Source organism: Tiliqua scincoides, chromosome 2, assembly GCF_035046505.1.
Source record: "Tiliqua scincoides isolate rTilSci1 chromosome 2, rTilSci1.hap2, whole genome shotgun sequence".
Taxonomy (NCBI): Eukaryota; Metazoa; Chordata; class Lepidosauria; order Squamata; family Scincidae; genus Tiliqua; species Tiliqua scincoides.
In genome coordinates this window covers 121864555-121885026 of record NC_089822.1, presented here as the reverse complement: position 1 = coordinate 121885026, position 20472 = coordinate 121864555, and the positions used below count along the sequence as shown (strand labels likewise).

Genomic DNA, 20472 nt, shown 5'->3' with positions numbered 1-20472 from the left:
CATGCACTCAGTCATGCCCACACAGACACACACACCCCCTTAAGGACCATGCCAGGTCACTACAACAAAAGTGTAGCTGGAATTCTTGTCCCATTGAATGAATGGCCTTATAATGGTGCCAGCCTTGTTTATTATGGCAGCCACTGACTCTCTTCCCCCCCCCCCCATTCTGGTCATGCCACCTCCTCCTGTGTGTCTGGCAGATTTCCTAGGACAGATGTCCTCTGACTTGGCAGATTATAAGGGCAGATATTTTAAGTGCCACATTCACCCCCTGATTGTCTGTGGTAACCTCACAAAGCCCAGGTGCCCTGAGGAATACAAAGTTATGCCAATGTGTAGAAGACCAATGATTTTTGCGCAGAGCCTTTGCTGCCTGTGCGGTTCAGGGAGTGGAGTGGGGCTTTTTTATGCCTTTACTGGCTGCCAGATTTATTTGGAGGCCTTTCTCATGGAAATAGAGCTGCAATTTATTACTTGCCTCCAGGAATAGCATACACATACTGTTAAAATACTGTTAAAATACTGTTAAGAATAAATACATAGAATTGGGGTGAGAGCGCACAGAGGAATTGCAATTCTAGTGTCATGAAGTTAATTTCCTCTTTCACTGTAAAAAAGTTAGCTCATTTATACAATACTGTGCTTGTTCCTATGAAAACTTTGGAAAAATGACCCAGGAGGAAAAGGTTGCCCATGTTTCCTCCATTACTATGGCCCCACTCATTAAAGAAATTTAAGAAAAGAGAGATCTGATTACAGATTTGATTTAATCGCTACTACCTCATTCGTATAGCCCTGAGCGGTTGAGATGGCTTGGAATGTTGTACAAAAGCATTATAGGTGGGGCCTTGGTATCCGCGAGGGATCTGTTCTTGGACCCCTTGTGGATACAGAAAACTGCAGATAACGAAATCTACGGTTTCGGCCCCTTTAAACCCTCTGAAGGCAACCGGAGCTCCTCCCCTGGGCCTTAGAATGCCTTATAAGGCATAAAAACATTACTTCCGGTTTCCCTCCGGAAACCGGAAGTAGCTTGTTTTTCCAGCCATAATGTCCATTCTGAAACACGACTCTGCAGGCTTCAGAAAGCTCCGAGTAGCTCCAGTCACTTTTGGAAGATTCAGATTGGGTCAAGTTTGGCTCAACGCAGGTCCAGGGGACCCACACTGAGCCAGATCCGTGGATATAAAATCCACATAAACAGGCTCCACCTGTACATTGCTCAGGGAACAGAGCTGTCAGAAGGTTTGCAAACCAGATTATAGGAAGGAAGGGAAAGATATGAGGTCCATTGGGAATAGAACCTCACACTAGCCTTGAGGGGATGAGTAATTTGGGGGGCAGACTGAAGACTGGGTAGAAGTTCAAGTGGTAGAGAAGTATAGGAGAGGGAACCCAGGGGCAAGGTGGCTGTGGACGGGTATAGAATAAGCAAAATGAGAAACAGGAGCCTGAGAAAAGAGAAGAGGGCCAGAGAAGGGGAAGACTGGAGGAAAAGGCAGAGGAATAAGTGTCCTCTTTGTGAATACAAGTTTCTGAATTCCTGTGCAATTTCTGCACATGCATCACCACCCCTTAGCTGTTCCAGATGTTCTTTTTCCAAGGAGGAAAGCCCTAACATCTACCCCAGGGATTCCCAGTCTGGATAAGATGATGGTCTCGACAGACTCCAGAAGCAGAGAAAAGCTGCCTCGGGCACCTCCCACATTCCTTCCCTGGGCGCAAAATGTCAGAGGGCATAAGGTCTTTGAAGATGACTGGGTTGGGTCCTGGGGGTGGCCGAGAACAAGCACCCCTTGTTGTGGTTCTTAGGAAACTTTGGCCAAAGGCCATCTGCCTCTGGGGAGTGGTGATGATGAGGCAGACCAGCAGGGGTCTGGAGGTGGCCAGTGGGAGGTAGCTGTCTACTGAGCCATGCTGAGAAGGTGGTGGGAGGACTCACTGCAACTGGATGGTCTGATGGAAGGAACCCTGAAGAATGTTTCCAAGCGAGGCTGTGTGTGCTAGTTCCATTGCACTTTCCCCATACTCTCCTTCTTTTAGCAGGGAATGTACCTAATCCTCCAGAAGCAGATTTGACTGCTCTGGGCAAAAGCATCAGGAATCCTGTGCCAGGAATGGGATTGAGGGGAATCAAGAGATGCAATAGGACATATAATTATAGAAAGACACTGTAATGCATCTACTGTAATTTTGTAAGCGCAACTGATATTCTTCCAAAGTTCAGTTACATGCAGGAAGGAGGGCATTATACTATTCTTCTCCTTTATCTGTAAAACCCATATCATACTTTGTGTGTGCTGCAATGAGCATGATTGCTGCATATATTAATTTAGGGCAGAGGTACATCCCTAAATATGCAGTGAACATATGTCATGGAGCCAATCAGGAACTCCCAATCAGGGACCAATCAGGACTCCCCAGCACATGTCTGTTGTGGGTTTAGGGATGCATGTCTGGCCGCTACCCTTTGTGTATTACTGTAGGCAATGCAGTGTAGCACCAGTTCATAGCATGGATGATTCTACATTCTCGGTCAACCTGTGACCTCGTGGCCAAGATCTTCTGCTCAGCTCACTCGACAGCACGGATCCTATACTTTTTCAAACAGAGGAAAGTGCTAGTCAGTGCGCAAGAGACTAGGGCTGCTGACTGCTTCAGATTGCTGGATCAGCTCTCTGCCTTCTGGCTATCATAGCTCCTGCCATGCTCAGGGTTAAGTTCCCCATCACATATTCATAGTGCTTACGTATTACCCAAGTTGGTGTTTTCTCTACCAGAAACTAGTAAGGATGCAGTGTGTTAATGCCACATGACTCTGAAGATGAGCATGATTGTTTCTGTCACAAATGTCATTTTTTTTATTAGCTCCAAGGGGAGAGGGTGGTGGTAGAGGGCTAGCTAGAGGGCATCTTGTATGTGTGGATGTCTTTGTCTGTATCCTAGGTCTCCAATGCTTTGTTTTCTTGTTTGTGCACATAGCTGGGTATGCAGATGTTTTGGGGTTTTCTTGTGTACATGTGATTCCATTTGTTTATTTATGTGTGTGGGAATCTGGACACTTTCCTAATCCTGGCTGCCCCCCCCCCCGCGACTTCCTTTTCAAGAAGGGGGGCTGCCTGATCTAGCCTTCTCTGTCCCTGCCCGACCCCATTCCTTGGTTTGTGATTCACCCCCTCCCCAGGGTAATCCGTCTTGCTGCTTGATTTCTCTTCCTTTCCCTTTCCAAAGGAATGCTGGGAGCTGAGTGATTTTGGGTCCCAGCTGAGCAGGTGGGAGCAGGCGGTTCCGGGGGCTGTAGTGGAAACAGGCCCACTGGCCATACTTTATGAGATGATTTATTGGAAGTGAATGTTCTAAGTTCACTAGGCCTGGCTCGGATCACACAGGCTGGAGGGGGAGAGCGTAGGCATGTCCAGCTGCAAGTGAATGTGTGTCTGTGTTCATGCACAGTTGTAAAAATCTGGCACTGACTGTTGTTGGCACTCTGGCCCTGGGCAACAGAAGAGACAAAAAGGTGGATTTGACATCTTTTAGTGTACTGGCTTCTGTTGGTGTAAGAGTAGGCAGACTTTCAGTTTGCACAGAGCTCTTCTTTGCCAGGACTTACTGGAGGAAGAGTTCTGTGTTTCTCAGTTGCTCGCTGGAGCAGGGCCAAAAAGGAATAAATCGTAGAGTGGCTCAGTAGCTAGTTGATGAGTTTGGCTGCCAAGTCCATATTTTCGGAGCATTTCATTTAGGAGTGCAATGCAACTGGCCCACCTCACCCCAGCAGTGTCTTTTCTAGTGGCTGTCTGCTGGTGTTCTTTTTGCATCTTTTTAGATTGTGAGCCCTTTTGGGACAGGGAGCCATTATTTATTTGATTTTTCTCTGTAAACCGCTTTGTGAACTTTTAGTTGAAAAGCGGTATATAAATACAGTTAATAATAATAATAATAATAACTGGAAACTGAGTTTGAAGTGAATGGAGGCGGTTCTTTGTGAGAACAAAGGAAAGAATGGGAGCAGAGAGCTGTGGAAGACAGATTAGGCACACTGAGGCAAAGAAGTTTTACTTTGCTGGCAAGCAGGTCAACTATGAGAATATCCAGGACTGGGGCTGAACTGATGTGAATGGGCCTACACAGGATTTCAAGTCAATTCAAAGGCTGGTTGCAGGAGGGATTTAGCCTGAGAGATCCTGCAACAGTTGAGAATAATAAGGAAGTGCAATGTGTACCAGACCTCTCAGGCTGACTAATTATGGAAGACCCTGATTCTTGATTTAAAATACTTGGGTTAAGATTCTGTGTATACCCCTGGAGCTATGAGTTTTCATGTCACCCTTATGTGTCCTCTTGAGAGATTTTTTAGTATAGTGGTTAAGAGCATATGCTGTAAAGCCCCTCTCCCAGGTTCATATCTAACTCGCAGTGTGGCCATATGTAAGCTATATGGCCTCTGGTTTGCCCATCTGTAACAGAGGAATTCAGAATACTGACCTTGTAAAATTGTTGCAAAGATTGTTGGAAGAATGTACATGAACTGATTTGCCTGGAGAAAGTGCTATATAATAGGCTTATTGATGGTTATGCTATAGGAGGGAGTCCCATTTTACTTTATGTTTCTTTGCCATCTTTCCACACTTCCTCAGCACTGCAGCCCACATACGAAGCTGCCTCGTACAGCTACAGGGATTCATGCTGAGTCAAACCATTGGTTCATAACGATCAGTGCTGTAAACACTGACTGGTAGCCGCTCTGGTTTTTAGGCAGAGTCTTTTCCTAGAGAGGCCAGAGGTTGAACCTGGGGCCCTCAAAACAGGTACTCTGCTGCTTAACGACAGCTCCTCTCCATACAAGTGAGTACACATGGCAGGCTGATCAGTGTGAATGTATTGCACATCCTTGTTTGTGTCCACAGCGGTTAGTGCACGTGCAGGCGTTTACAAAGAGATTCTGACTAGCTGTGGGCTCCTGCTAACTCTTCTTCCTTTGTCCTTCAGGGCGATCTGCAGCAACTGCTGATCGTGCCGGACCCAGCAGCTGCAGCCCAATACTGCCAGCATTACATGCCTGATTGCGGCAGGCCACTCACCTACATGTTGCATGCCCAGGATCCTGAAGAGGTAGGTGGCCAAATTGCAGGGGAAGTTGTTTGTCACATTACCTGATCTTAAAGCCAGCACCCATAGTGGAATGATGCTGGGCCTTCTGCGGTGCTCATAACAACAACAACAACAACAACAACAGGTATTTATATACCGCCTTTCTTGGTCTTTATTCAAGACTTTATTCAAGGCGGTTTACATAGGCAGGCTTTATTAAATCCCTTATTAAATAGGGATTTTTACAATTGAAAGAAGGTTCTTTCTTTCAAGAACCACTACATTCAGGTGTTTCATTCCGATCTGGCTTCACATTCTGGCCTCCATCCTCCCACGCTCAGAGCAGATGGAATAGCTCGGCTTCAGCTTGTCAGCTGCTCCAAGGTCGCACGGTGCCGGTGGCCTCGAACTGGCGACCTTGTGGATGTTATCTTCAGGCAGACGGAGGCTCTACCCTCTAGACCAGACCTCCTGCTCATCTCCTCCATATGAACCAACTGGTCTAGCCAATGAAGAAAACCTTCCTTTGGAATGAACCAGCATTTGGCTAATTGACCTTGGTAGTATAGGGTCCTGCTCTTAAGTGCTAGTAGCTGTTACCCATCCATCCCAGTGACTTTCTGCCTGACTACCTGTCTTACCCCTTTCTAAGGAGCTTGAATTGAGATATGGCATCCGCAAAACTTCTAGCACTGTATTCATTAAGGGCCTCATTAGTGTTGCACTGGATATGTAATGTGGCTTGTATGGGTGTGTCTTTACATCGCATACCAAGAGTGTAGAAACCGGTCAAAACTGCAGTGTGAGGGTAGGGGGTCTTAGCACTTTCCCCCCACTGTAGTTCAGATCCTGATTGTACCTCCCCCCCCCCATCGCGCACACAGTATTTTAAGTAGAAAGCAAGTTCTTATTGTCTTTCAATAGGAACTTTTCCAATTTTAAAATATTATATGGGGGAAGGGGGACATGATTAATATTGGAACCATGGTGGGAACAGGTATTAAGCCCCCCCCCAATGCTTCCAGTGCAGTTTTGCCCAGTTTCATTGCCCCCTCAATATGCTATTAAAGGGGAAAAAAACCTCCCACCCTTCCAGTCGTATTGCATATTTTGCGTAGCTAGTTGTTTGGCCCTTATACCGCCTACGTTCTTGGGTTGCAAACTTGTTAGAATGAGCAAAGTTTGAGCTGGCATTTGCACAGGGCTGGCTCAACCCTTAAAAGGCAACATATAGGTGGCAGAATCCCAGGGATTCTAGGTGAATTGTGAAGACCTTCAAAGGGGAGCAAAGGCACTCCTGTCCAACATTCAAGATTTTCTTCCTTTGAAATCCCCGTCAAATAAATGGAGACGATCCCCTCCCATGCTCCCGTTTTCACTCCACTGGCTTACATGGAGCAAGGAAAAGGGGCTGTCATCAGGAATATCCTTGAGGAAGAAACACAGTAGCTGCCGTCACCTCCATCACCACTGCCCACTGTATGGGCATTTACAGGCAGTAAAATAGCTTGGCAAAGTTCAGTATTCGGACACAAAACTGAGTTATCACTGAGGACCATGTAACGGATGAATTAGGGAATCCCCATCCCCATGACCTGTTCTTCCTGCTTCCTCCTGCTTCTTTCCTTTTTAGGAAACTACCAAGTGGACCCAGATATGTTGAAATTATAGGGGGTGGGGGGAGTCAGAGCATAGGTCTTGTGTACATCATTAGGGAATTGGTGGCTCTGGTCGGCATATCTTTGCAATATCCACCATGTGAATCCCAAGCCCCTCAGCTTTGAAGATTTCTGCATGTTCACACGTTATTAAAAAGGCTGAATGATCCCTGCAGTTTTTACCCCTTAATATGTATCATCAGAGGGAGGGACGGTGGGAACTGCTCCTTGGCTAAAGATGTGACAGAGTAATTGGCATTGTTAGCCAAAACATGGAACAGAACCTGCTGACTTCATGGTGAGATGTCAGTCTGTGATAAACTATTGTCTGAGAGGTGGCTCTCGAGAGCCAGGACATCATTTCATTGTGACCAAAACTGCATCTGTCATCTAGCAGCTGCTCTTAGCGCTGCTTCCCTGTTTTAGCTGGATCCTGTTCTGGAACAGTTAACTATGTGTGGCAAGCCTTGCATCCACTTTTGGTTCCACCAGGTTGTCCCATATCAGAAAGGCTCTAGCAGTGGTGAGTCTGGATTGTACACATGAGGATGGATAAAAGTTGGCTTATCCCGAAGGTGAGCAGCGGCACCTTGGGAATGAGAGAATGGGAATTCTGCGGGCATCTGTCTGCGCTATTGGTGGATCAAGCCAGTTTCCTCCAGAAAAGCATGTTGGTCTAATACTCATGCAAGCAAGCAAGCAAGAGTCTCTTGGGTGGAGGGTCTCCTGTGTGCAGCAACTCCCCCAAGGGCTGGTGCCATATTCCCCTCTGCCCACCTCTGTCTTGGCAGTGGGTTTCTGGTGGCTGGGTGTGAGGGTGGTGCTTTTTGGTGTTCCATGGGATTGGTGGGGTGTCTCTTCCTTCTCAAGTGTCTTTCTCTCTCTCTCTCTCCTTCATTATTTTCCCCCTTCTCCTGTCCCGCCCCCGCCCCCATCTTGTGCAGACTACTTCCCGGAGGAAGGGCAGAGGAAAGGGCAAGGGCAGAGGAAAGGGCAAGGGCAAGAGGAGAGGTAGAGGCAAGAAGAAGAGGAACAAAGAATCAACGGAGACATCCTCGCCCACTCCGGCCTCAGGCCAGGTAGAGAGTGCAACTAACTGCCCTCTGCTGGCCTAATGACTCACAGCCTCAGCTGACCTAACTTGCTGCCCGTCTAACTCACATGCCCTGCCTAACATGCCTAACTCATAACTTTTCTCCTGCTTTAATCCTGACTGGTTCTTCAGGCAGGACTGCCTGCTCAGTGCTTGTCATTTCTGTTCTACCTGATGGCCAGTTTGCTGCCTCTTCAGGGGCAGCCCTAGGAGTCCTGTTCAACTACCTTTGGCCTTGGGGGTCATGGGCTATAGAAGGTCTGGGAGCCCTGAGCTCACTTCCATGCTTCTGATTCCATGGGTACCAACTGTCTGCATAGCCCTTCTGACAAAGGTGAGTTCCATGCCTGGAGCAAGTTCTCATCTGAAAGCCTGTTGACCTCCTCTTGATGTTTGATCCCTAGAAATGTTAAAAGTCAAAGAGCCAATGAGTTTAATCTGCCCAGTTTTTGTCAGTAAACCCAGTAGGTAGGGCAAAAGGGGTGGGTGAGTAAACAGAAAGTTAGAACAGCTGCTTCATAAATCTCAAAGAACTTCAGCATAAATTTATGGCTGGCACCACCCTGGTGTGATGGCATTGGTCCTTAGCAAGGGAAAATATTTGGAATATGAAATTCAAGGTGCCAACTTAAAAAAACAAAGAGATGGGTAGATTCAAGAAGCCAGGAGGTATTTGGGTTGTTGGTATTGTGGACCAGCAGTTCCTAAGACCAAATCAAGTGTCGTCTTGTTGTGATCTGTTGTCCTGGGCTGCTGATCCTTGACTTTAGATCAACTTCTGATGTGATTGTACTTTTGAAGGGAGAGTGAAGCAAGTTGCATGAAAGTTGATGGTATGGACAAGGTTACTTATTTATTTATTTATACATACATACTGCCCTTTCTTCAAGGAATTCAGGGGGGTGTACATGGTTCCTTCCTTCCGTTTGTCCTCATAACAGCCTTGTGAGCTAGGTTAGGCTGAGAGATAGTGAATGGTCCAAGGTAACTCAGGAAACTTTGTAGCTGAACGGTGATTTGAACCTGGATCTTCCAGGTCAAACTCCCAGACGACTATATCATTAACTTCTGCCTTATTCAATGATAAGCAACTAGGTAATTAACAGTAGTGCCCACCCCACACCAGTAGCTAGTTCACAGTTCCAGTGGTGTTGGATCTATTGCACACAGTAATTGGAAAGACCAAATGACTGAAACAGGATAGAATTCCTTGACTCCTATATGCTGGGATGGTTGTCATATGATAACTTCCTGAAATAACAGTATTTGAATCCTCACTGTGTAAACAGGGACTAATATAGGCCTCTTCCCACATTCTATTTTAGGTGTATATATCTAAGATTTTTTTAATGTACACCTAAACATTTGAAGTGGGAGTGTGGGTAATACTTGCACACACATAAATCATACAGGTACATTATATATGTTCATAGGTTTTCAAGGCCTGCAATAATCCAACAATTTGACATGTATTTATTTGGGTGAGAAGACCATGGTTGTGTCAAAGAATTAGAATCCATGTTGTTAAAAAAAGTCCAACGTTTCGTTCTGTCTTTTCAGAACGTCATCAGGGAAAATGTGCTTAGACAGGACACGTTGGTAGAGAGCAAGCCAGAAACAGCAGTTAAAAAACCAGTACCCTCCAGGTGCTTCAAGTTCCATTTTACTCCAGCATTCTTAAAGCATACATATCACTATTTACACCGTTGTTCCAATCATCACCCTAAACAAAAATGGGGATTATCAACATTTTAATAAACGGGGCAGAATTACTCTCAGAACCACAATATCTGAAGAAGGAATTACATGTCCAACAAGTTCTGCAACACAATGGATATACCAGAAATGATTACAACAATGTTATGGGACAACAATGTTATAGATTTCATTTCCCAAGACTTCATGGAGAAGCAATCGAAATAGTTAAACATCCCTAAAACATCAACAGAAAAGAAGAGGCTCTACATATTAGCAATACATGTCTTCTAGTCCTAAAAAGCACAGACTTTAAAGAGCTTTATAAGGAAGATGTTTCCAGCAGAGATGGGATACTGTGATTAGGTTGAGATTACTTGAAGAATGCAGCAGTAAAATGGAACTTGATGCACCTGTAGGGTATACTGGTTTTTTAACTGCTGTTCCTGGCTTGCTCTCTACCAACGTGTCCTGTCTAAGCACATTTTCCCTGATGAAGTTCTGAAAAGACAGAACAAAACATTGGACTTTTTTTTAACAATGTGGATTCTAATTCTTTGGCACAACCATGGTTTCCTCACCCGAATAAATATGTCAAATTGTTGACATACAGGTACACTTGTCATTTTCCTGGCATTTGCTGTGACTTTTAAGTGTAAATAATTGGTGGAAAACCCAACTTTGTTGCTATGTAACATGACGCAGCCTACAGATGCTTGAAAAGTTACTTTGCCTACCAACATACTGAACTGTGGTATCTTGAGAAAAATTAAGAGACCTACAGTTGAACAGGGAGGAGAAAGACATGGGGATATTTATTTTTTCAGTATTAGGGGAACTAGCAGCCCAATTCTGTCCCCTGCCATGCTACAGCATGGAGCCCTGCCAAAAAAAAAAACAAAAACATGCTAGTATGGTGGGAGGAGGGCATTCAGACAGGATGTAGCAGGAGGTAAGTAACAATATATTCTACTAACCCCCCCCCCCAGTAGGCTGCCCAATTGCCTGTGGGTCTCCTTGTACCTATGCCAGCCATTCTGTGTTCTGAAACAATACATCCTAATGCAAGTTGCTGCTGCCAAGATTGAAAATGTCCCATGCTCTCCCCCCAATCTTCCCCTGCCCTCTTCTTTCCTGCCCATGACACACCCCTGCAGGTGACGTACTGAGGCTGATACAGCCCAAAGTCCTGCCCAAAGATCAGCTGCTGCCACTTTGCCAACACGTGCCATCACTAGGTATTTTGGGATGCTTTCGTGAGTGGCCCATAGGATTGAAAAACCAAATGCGTTTGGAGATATGGTATATCACAGTGGTTCTCATACTGGTGGGTTGTATAAAGCTCCCCTGCTCCCTTGAAGGAATTGTGTTGCTAATGGGGGTGGAAGAGGAGTTTTTTTTACCTAGTGATGCATGCAGGACGTTGCAGGAGAAATAGAGAGCTCCGCTCAGCCCTCTGCAGGGCTCCCTAAGTCTTTGAATGTTGGAAAAACACGAGCGCAAAGCACTTCCTCTTTGCAAACGCAAAGAGGAAGTGCTTTGCGCTCACATTTTTCCAACATTCTAAGACTTGAGAAGCCCTGCGGAGGGCTGAACAGGGTGTCCCACTCCTCCTGCAATGTCCTGCATGCATCAGTAAGTAAAAGTACTCCACCCCCATTAGTGATGCGGTCCTGGGGATCCTCACCCCTTCCCCTACAGAGACTTACCCCAGGAGTAAAGCTCCTGAGAAGTTTGAAAGCCACTGGTGTATCGGATATCAGCCCCAGACCTTGGCTTAGAGATGCCCCTAGAATAGCAAAAAATGTGTGGCGTGGCCCTTGAAATTAGGATATTGGTGGGTTGGAAAGGTTAATATAGTTACGTTTAGCTCTCCAGCTTTTGATCAACTTCCCCCAAATGAAGGCATTAAACTGAATTTGCTTCCTTACAGACAGATCAATCTCATCTTTCTACCTTCCCCCTCAGTCTTCATGGCATAAATTTATTTCTTTCCTACATTTTCCTGCCCTATAACCAGCCAACGTCCTCCCACTACTGGTCCTTTTTTGTCAGGGACAGCATCCAGAAACTTGTGAAATATGGGGTAGGGGGAGCTGAGCTAATCCTGCCCGTGAGTCACTTTTGGCTTGATTAGGAGGAACCATTTTCCTGCCAAATTGAGCTATTGGCTGAGTTTCTCTCTCTAGGATCAGAGCTCCAGCTGCTGGGCTGATCAGCGTTGGCAAGAAAAGAGAATCTGTCTCTTTTCTCTTCACCGCTCCTTCTCAGGGAAGAGCTGGCACCCACCAGCTCTCTGGTTCTGCGCTGACATGGGCACCTTCTGTCTCTTCCTGTCCCCAGCTTCTTTGTCTGAGATGGACGTTTGAGGCTGCAGTACAGGGGCAGTTTCACACAGACTGTGTGTGTATTTGTTTAAATATACGGTGTGATCAACCAAAGTTGATCTCTTGGGTGGATATTGGCCTAATCAGCCGGTCCTGAGAAGGCCATGGCAAACGTAGAGATTACCTCTTGAGACATCTTTGCAGAGCTGCCAAGTTTGATGGAAGAGTGCTCACAAGACTGGGTTGCCATTCCAAAATCAACGTGCTCCGCATGAAAAACTACTTGTATCCAGTTAGGTTCCTTGGACACAGTAATGTGACTTGGCCTACAGCTGAGGAGATTATCTCAGTTGAATTTGACAGGCCTGTTGGGATACCACTTTAGGTTGGAAAATGGGCAAAGAAATATTAGCAGTGTGGTGAGAGACGGCAAAATTCACAGCAGGGTTTGAAGGGTTGCTTTTGGCTGTACAGGTCTGTCTCGTTATCCGCTAGGGTTCCGTTCCAGAACCCCTTGTGGATAAAAAAAAATCAGTGGATTAAAAGACAGTGGAAAAATAGATTTAAAGACCCACTTCCAGGTTTCTTGCCCCTCCATTGTTCCTAATGTCTCAGCATTCCCAGGGATTTGATTCTGGGACTCCCTGCTGATAGACATCATGAAATGTGTTAAATAAAAACAATTTTAAAAAATTACAAAGTGTGCCTCTACAATTGTGTTTTAAAAACTGTTTTTCTTACTGTTGTAGACAGGCAGTCAGCAATTAGAAATGCAAAGGACCCCTTGCCTTTGCCTTACTCAGCTGAAGAACTGTACGATCACTTGCATGACTGTCTCTCTACAAAGTAAGAAAAGCAGTTTTTTAGACTGTGATTTTAAAGAGATGCATTTTCCCCCTTCTCTTTGGATCAGCACATTCCTTCTCATTTGCAGTGGTCATTCGTGTTGGTCAAATCCATGTATAAAAAATCCATGTGCAGGTCCAGCCTATTTATACACAAATTTTTTATACACGGATTTGACTCAACATGAATGGGCCCTGCAAATGAGAAAGAATGTGCTGACACAATCCTGGGGATCGCGTCATTGCCCTCACCCCTCCACTACAAAGATTAACTTAGGGAGTAAGCAGCTCCCTAAAAGTCTGAGAACTGCTGCCTAGATTATGATGTATTGCCCATAGGATCACACAATACTCCACGCTGCAATGGTTTTTTCCCACTGGATCTTTAATAGTTTTGTGACTCAACAGTAACATTGAATGGACCCAGTTCCTTCCTTAGATGGAGAGCTGCTTTCTGTGCTGTTACTTAGCTGTCTCTTCCAGTTCTGAGGCTCAATTCAGGGGAACCTCTGTGTGGAGATTGAAGTTAAGTATAGTGATGTAGGCCTGCCGAGGACTCTGGATGTGCCTTCCCTGGCTCTAACTCAGTGAGCTAGAGAGGTCCATGCGCACACTCAATGTTTCCATGGGATATGCATGTATAAGTCCAATTTGCATAGACATGGATTGTGTAGTCATTGAGTCACATAAATTTATGGAATGGGTACTCAGTGTGGTCCATTGATCCTATGCAAGCACTATATCCAAAGGATGGATATTCAGTGGGCTCATAAGTGGTGCATGCATGTCTTGTGAGTATTCAGGTACACTGTGTGAATTGATTCCCCACAGCATGTAGCCTCTACACAGAGATTTGGGGCATGTAATGTTTGCTGGTACATAATATGCATGCAACCACGCTTATCCCCTGGGGGCTGGGAATAAGAATAGGCCCTCAATTTGGCTGTACTTGTCGTAAGAGGCGACTAAACAGCCACCGGGTAGATGGGACTCGTCAGCCTGGGAAGGCAGCTCATCTGAGAGAAGGAAAACTCTGACCCCAAACCTCCACTGCCTTGTGGCTACATCCAGTTATGGAAAAGGCTTCAGGAGTCAACCTCGAGGCAAAATCCGGAGCTGGAGTCCCTGAGGCAGTTCATGGCTGAACACAGTCACGTTCTGGCAACTCCTGCGACGCCGCTGGTACCAACCGTATTGGCTTCTGCCTTTCCATTGGACCATTTCAGCGACGTGGAGAGGGGGGATTTGCTGCATGGGTAACAGCCTATCCTCCATACCTACTTTTCCCAGGCTTCGCACACTGGAGAGGACACTCTGTTCCAGAACCACCATTCAGAGCGTGACACCATAGTCTTCCGAGACTGAAGGATGCCAACACACACGCTGGTTAGGGTTGCCAGATCTTTAGGTATGACTTGACATTTCAAGTTTTTGGCGTTCACCTCAAGGCCTCCAGGAAAAGGAGTAAATTCTCAGGGTGAGGGTCTGTAGTCATTGGGGCAGGCTGTATTTTGCTTGGCTTGAAAGCTGCAGCTTTCGGCTCTACCCCCAAGTCCACCAGGCTCTGCCCGTAAGCGCAAGGCACAGCCAGGCTCTTTGCCTGACTTGCCATTTTCTGCCCCACAAAGTGCCCCCAGGGCTTGTCTCTGCTCTGCAGAACTCCACCTCCTGATCTGTCAGGTACTTTTAACTCTCAAACTGCACTTTCTGAATCTTGGGATTTGACTTGCGGGAGACCTGGCAACACTAATGTCAAGAGGCTTCAGGGTCTTCATAGCTTGTAATTTTTGTATTTCAGTCCCAACAGAACTTACTGCACTGAGAGGCATGGTTGGCTCTAGTTGCCGTGACCTCTGGGTGCTAGGCGTCATCTGGCCTAGAGTCTAACTTACACCAGGATCACCTTGGATGGCTGGCATATTTCTAACCCACTCAAGTTGCCTAGTGTTGTGTGTGCACTGTAAGAATGACAATAACAGATAAACAGTTTTGATTCCTGTTTCTTGTTATTGCTGCTTTATGCTGTGTCTTAAACTGTTTTAGGTTATGTTTTTATGCCGCTGCTTGTTCTTTGAATTGTTTTTTTATGGCATTGCTGATTGTATTTCACATTATTTGTGTCTTATTGCCTAATATATTGTTTTATTTGCACTTTTTGTACTTATTGTTTTTATAAGTTTCCTTGGACACGCCCTTTCAAGTGCAGGCAGGGTAAAAATTGACTTAAATGAACAGTGTTGAAGCTCCTTTTTTAATACCTTATTTCCTCTCCCACCCTCAAGTATGAGATTGTGAGTCAAGCTACTCCTACAAAAGCAGCCAGTGAGCTCTGGGAAGAGGGTTCCGATGGAGACTTCACTACTACCACTGTCACAGTCAACTTTAACCTAACCAACAATTATGAGGTAGGAGGACTTGGGAAATGAGGCACTAGGCCTCTGAGATCTTTGGGAAAATCATCCTCTCATTCCTGGAACCTGGAGAAACTCTGGGACTCAGAATATTTGCAACTTGAGCAGAGATTTGATGCAGTGGTTTGGGTAGAGAGAAAAAGATGGGAAAGTCCAGGAGTCAAAATTTGTGCTGTCCACAGAAGTGGGTTTCATAGGCTTGATATACACAGCTAGGAACAACATGTGGTACAGGCCTATTGAGTCATAACATCTCCATCATTGTTGCCTCTGCCTCTTTGTGCATTTACTGTTTCTTCCACTCCCAGGTGCCTCCCGTCCAGTCTGTTTTGAAGAAGCAGTGAGCTGAGCCAACATTGGCAAGGGGTGCTACTACAAACTTGTCTCTGACCATTCTCTTGAATGGAGACAATGGGAAGGACACAGGATCTAGGGCATCCTCTGCTAGTTCTCCACCCTCATCCTGTCACTTAAAGTGGCTATTTCACCCAGCCTCATGAGTGGGCCAACCTCGGATTCTAACCGGGACCAGCCCCTGCATGTCACGAATGATAAACCTTGCATTGAGTGGCAGCTTGTAGAGAGAGGTGAACACACTTGCCATACCTTTTACCTGCCACCATCTACCCAGCCTCCATGGACGGAGCTACTCTGAACTGCTTCCTGCTCGTTAAAAGGGAGTGAGAAGTTGACTAGAAGGCTCTTTATCCAATCCTTTATCTTGCTTCCCCCTTATGCAGTTCCTTTAAATAAAACAGGAAGTGTGGAATGTGTTGCAAGTGTTTCCAGCATGTTCTATAGCTCCTTTTTTATTTAAAGGGACTGCACAAGTAGGGAGCAAGGTTAGAAGGTAGGGAAGTGAATTGCAACTTCCATGCACTCCCCCCAAAACCATGCGAAAAGGTAGCAATCTACTTTCCTACCCCTCACCTCTTTCCTTCCTTGAGTTGGTCCCTTTAAACAAAACAGGAAGTGTTTGGACGTTCTGGGAAAGCTCCCATCACATTCTGCACTTCCTAATTTGTTTTTACAAAGAAAGAGTGAGGGAGAAGAGCCTGATTCATACTTTTCACATGTTTTTTAGATGGCCCTGATTGGATGTAGGGGTGGGAAGAGGACCACTCCTTCTAGCCAGGTGAATTAGGAGGAGTGGGGGAGGCAAATTTTGTATATTTCAGCAATGACTGGGCCTAGGGCCCAATCCTATGCATGTCTACTCAGAAGTAAGCCCTATTATAGTTAATGGGGCTTACTCCCAGGTAAGGAGTAATTAGGATTGCAGCCCTAGTAGCACACCCTTTTTTCGCAGGCTCGTTTAGCGCATGCAGTGGTATTTTAATGTTAGAGAACGTTTAGAGATGTGATTGTCCCTCTTCGTTCTGAAGTGACAGAATCCCAGAAAGGCTGTATCACATACTACTACTTCTTCCTTAACGTTATTTATATATCGCTTTTCAACAAAAAAAAGTTCACAGAGCAGTTTACTGAGAAAAATCAAATAACCTAGGTTTCCCACGCCAGGATCCGTCACTGCACCCCAGAGCTCACTCTCACTCATGATACGGCATCCACAAAAGCCAACTAACCTTTTTCCTGAAAATCTGGGAAAAAAAGCTTCCATAACTGCCCTTGACAGCTTATTCTATTACTGAGCGACTCTGATGCAATGTGCTTACATTGGCAGGTTACGACTAACTCCCTGCTGGAGCTATTGCTGGACATGGCCCTATCACAGTAGGGTTTGTCTGTGGCCGGCAGTAGTTCAGTGTTTAAATTACTGTTGGGAAAACCCAGCTGTAGTTTACTGCTCCCTCTCCCCTGAGATGATCGAAAGAGACGACATGAACAGTTCTAGGGTAGAGTGCGACTACAACTGTCTGGGACAGAAATAATTGGGCAGTGTGTCCTTTTCAAAGGCAGCATTTTCTGTACTCCTCAACTGAACAGGATAGCTCTTAATTATCTTTCTCAGCCTGTGCCTCGAACAAGGAGGAACAGTAGTTGTTTAGTTCTTGCTGAACTGGCGGTACGAACACTACTTATTGCAAAAATTAGAAGTAAATCCCTGCTGTTTGAAAAGGAAGGGATAAATATGTTATTCCCTTTATTTGACCTCAGTTTACATTCCTATTGCTTAAACGTATTTTCTTTTTATTTTATGCCCAAGGGGGGGTTCACACAGAAATCTGTCTTGTTCATCTGAGTGGACCTTGAGCTCATGCACCTCATTCCACCATGAACAAAGCTTGTACAGGTGGGGCCTCGGTATCGGTGAGGGATCTATTCTCGGACCCCTTGCTGATACTGAAAATTGTGGATAATCAAATTCGCAATTTTCCACCCCATTCTCCATCCAAAGGGGTAGGGAGCTGTGCTTTGGTCTCCTCCGGAAGGCTGTCTGAAGCCTGCAGAGGCAGCACGTGTCTGCCCACTGCCTCTGCGGGTTTCAGAATGGCCCAGAGAGGTGAAAAAATGTCACTTCTGGTTTCCCGCAGAGGCAGTGGGCGGACATGGCTCCGGTCCCCTTTGGAGGGTTCAGGTGGAGTCACGTCTGACTCGGTGCAGGTCCGGGGGACCGCTTTGAGCCAGATCCATGGATGAAAAATCCACGGATAAACAGGCTCCACCTGTAGTGCGAACTGATATATGCCACTCATTTGTATTTCTACAACAAGTATTGTTATGTAAATATAAATGAGTGGCATACATCAGTGCGCACTTTGCAGGCAATCTGTATACTGTGTCTTACGTAGGAGGTTGTTTTATGTTGACCCAGAAGTGGAGCTGATGGGAGGGGAAACTGCTCCACAACTTGCTGTGTACGTGCCCCTCGACATCGGGGCCATTTGGGGCAGCGACAGCAGCAGCAACATACCATTGCTGTCCTGAATAGCTCTGATGCTGAGGGGGGCTTACGCAGCGCATTTCAAAGTGTGCTGTACGTACAGCGCCACTCCCTTCTAACTCTGCTTCTGCATTGACCAGTGGTCCAACTAGGTCAATGTTGTCTATACAGATTGGTAGCTGCTCTCCTGATTTCAACAGGCCTTTTTCTTGAAGTGCCAGGAATTGAATCTGGAACCCTCTGCATGCAAAACATGCCCGCCACTGAGCTACACCCCATGCAACTAGTGTCTGTTTCTGTAAAAAAGCATACCTTGGGTCATTCCAGACGCCTGTGCATTAGGGAGAGGACAGTGGTTTCCTCCTGCACAAAATTAGGTAGAATGTACAGTCACAGGACTGGGCAAGTGACAATTCTGTTCTTCCTTTGAACTGCAGGGGACAGGGGGCAGTCACCCAGAGAAAGGAATGTGGGGTCCAGTAGTTTGTGCACAAAGTTCCTGAAAGTCAAAGTATCCACTGTGCTTCCTTCCTCTATTACGTTCTTCTGTTCTCATAGGACCTACTTGGAGAGGAGTACGTAATCAGTGAGGACACAGGCATGGATTCCAATGACACCTATAGGATATATGATGAGACACTTGACTACGGACTCAGGGAATATGAGGAGTATGATGAAGAGCGGTATGATCCAGCAGAGCGTAGTGAAACTTCTGTCCAGATCCCCAAGGTAATGACTAGAGCAGTGTTTCTCAAAGTATGCTACTAGGAGCCCTGGGGCTACACGAGCGCACAATAAGTGGCTACCATCTTCTCAGTGCTGCACCAAAGGTTTGGGAACTGCTGGAGTAGAGAGAGGCATCTTTGGGCTGTGTTACTCTCAAAATGGGAGCATTCATCCAGATGCGTCATAGTTTTTGACTGAGACTCATGGAACTTGACAGATGCGTCGAGTTCTCAAACTTTAGGTTACTGCAGCCCATAAAACGAAAATGTGCGTTTATGCAAAATGCTCCCCTCTGTATTACACCTAGTGATTTCCTTAACCTTAGGTGGGTTGGTCGGAGATAAAGCACCCTTAGCTTTGCGTATTAAATGAGTTAGGGCAGGGGTGTCAAACTTGTTTCACACCGAGGGCTGAATGGCATTCATGATGCCTGCTGAGGGCCGGAAGTGATGACATTAGGCAGGAAGTGATGTCATGAAACAACTCATAACAAAAAATAAGCACTTTTTTCCTCACTCATTAACTACAAATGACAGAAGAGAAAACACGCAAATCTTTATCATATTCAAGATATGGGAGAGCCCAATTTTCGTGGGGGCTGCCCTTTTAGAAGTGATACCTCAGCACTGCTCAACAGCTGAGAGCCTGAGGGCTGGATAAAAAGCTTCCGCGGGCCGCATCCGGTCCCCAGGCCTTATGTTTGACCCCCCCCCCCCAAAATTAGGAATTTGTCAGGAATCCCCTTATAATGTTGATCAAATTCAAAACTATTTCTATTTTAAAGCATAATATGTTTGTTACAAACACTTTTAAGATTACTGATGTCATTGGTAATGTGAGCTCTGCATTTAACCCATTTCTGCCCAGCTCACGGGTGTACACATTTGATCCCTGTTGCGTACATGCAACGTTGAGCAGAAATGCCTTCCAGAGGCTACTCTGTAGGACCCATAAGATGTGGTTCTGAATTTTCAAACTAGAATCTGATAATATCAAATGGGTCAATTGTTCCTGCTTCACTCATCATCCCGTAAGTGTGCAACAGCTTTCCTGAGTGAGCTTCTTCTGGCAGAAAGCTCAGTGGGGGTTTGTGTCTTAGTGAAGCACTTATTTATCTGCACGTTTGCAGATTGGGAAGGAAGCAGCAGCCAATTCCACATCCAGCAAGTCCAGAACTACATTTTCTTCATCTTTCAAACTTCTCTTTCGCACAAATTTTCTGCTCTTCAACTCCTTTTAGTCTTTCAGCTTCATGGTTAGTCTCCATTTCATCGGACTGAATAGTCGAAGCGAACTGTAAAAATGTCCTTGCTCGGTAAGGGCCAAATGACACAGCACGCTACAGTAGGGATGGGGGTATGATTCAGACTACATGATGATGGGGAGTTTAACTCTTTCTACAAATGGAGATGAGGATCAGGGACATCTATAAACTCACAGCAAATGCATGGACAGGACAGCTGCTTACGACTAGTACTCCCAGTGGAAATCTTTATCAAAGAAATATTTAATTTCTTTACAAACTAGCTCAATAAAACTACAAGCTAAAAAACTCGTACATTGCAGTTCATAGCGGTTTTATGGAGCTGGTTCGTAAAAGCTTTGCATATTCCCTTGATAAATGTTTTGCTGATATGTGTTGGAAACATCAGACCTTGCTGCTGTCCTGACTATGCATTGGCTTAACACTTTCTTCCCAAGTTGCTGCCCCAATGAAAGTCCTGCCCCCAGTTGCTATTTATCCCAGGGTTATTTTCATTAGGACTGTGATGTGGGCCCTC

The 20472-nt window shown here is 45.6% G+C and overlaps 1 protein-coding gene across 1 annotated transcript in view; it reads left to right on the top strand.

Moving 5' to 3' along the window:
* Positions 1–20472, top strand: part of COL5A3 (collagen type V alpha 3 chain) — a 130675-nt gene that overhangs the window by 29329 nt on the left and 80874 nt on the right. Inside the window, exons 5-8 of the mRNA XM_066612797.1 lie at positions 4990–5112; positions 7694–7828; positions 14992–15114; positions 18524–18694. Coding sequence (XP_066468894.1) covers positions 4990–5112; positions 7694–7828; positions 14992–15114; positions 18524–18694 — 552 coding nt within the window. The remainder of the gene's footprint in view (positions 1–4989; positions 5113–7693; positions 7829–14991; positions 15115–18523; positions 18695–20472) is intronic.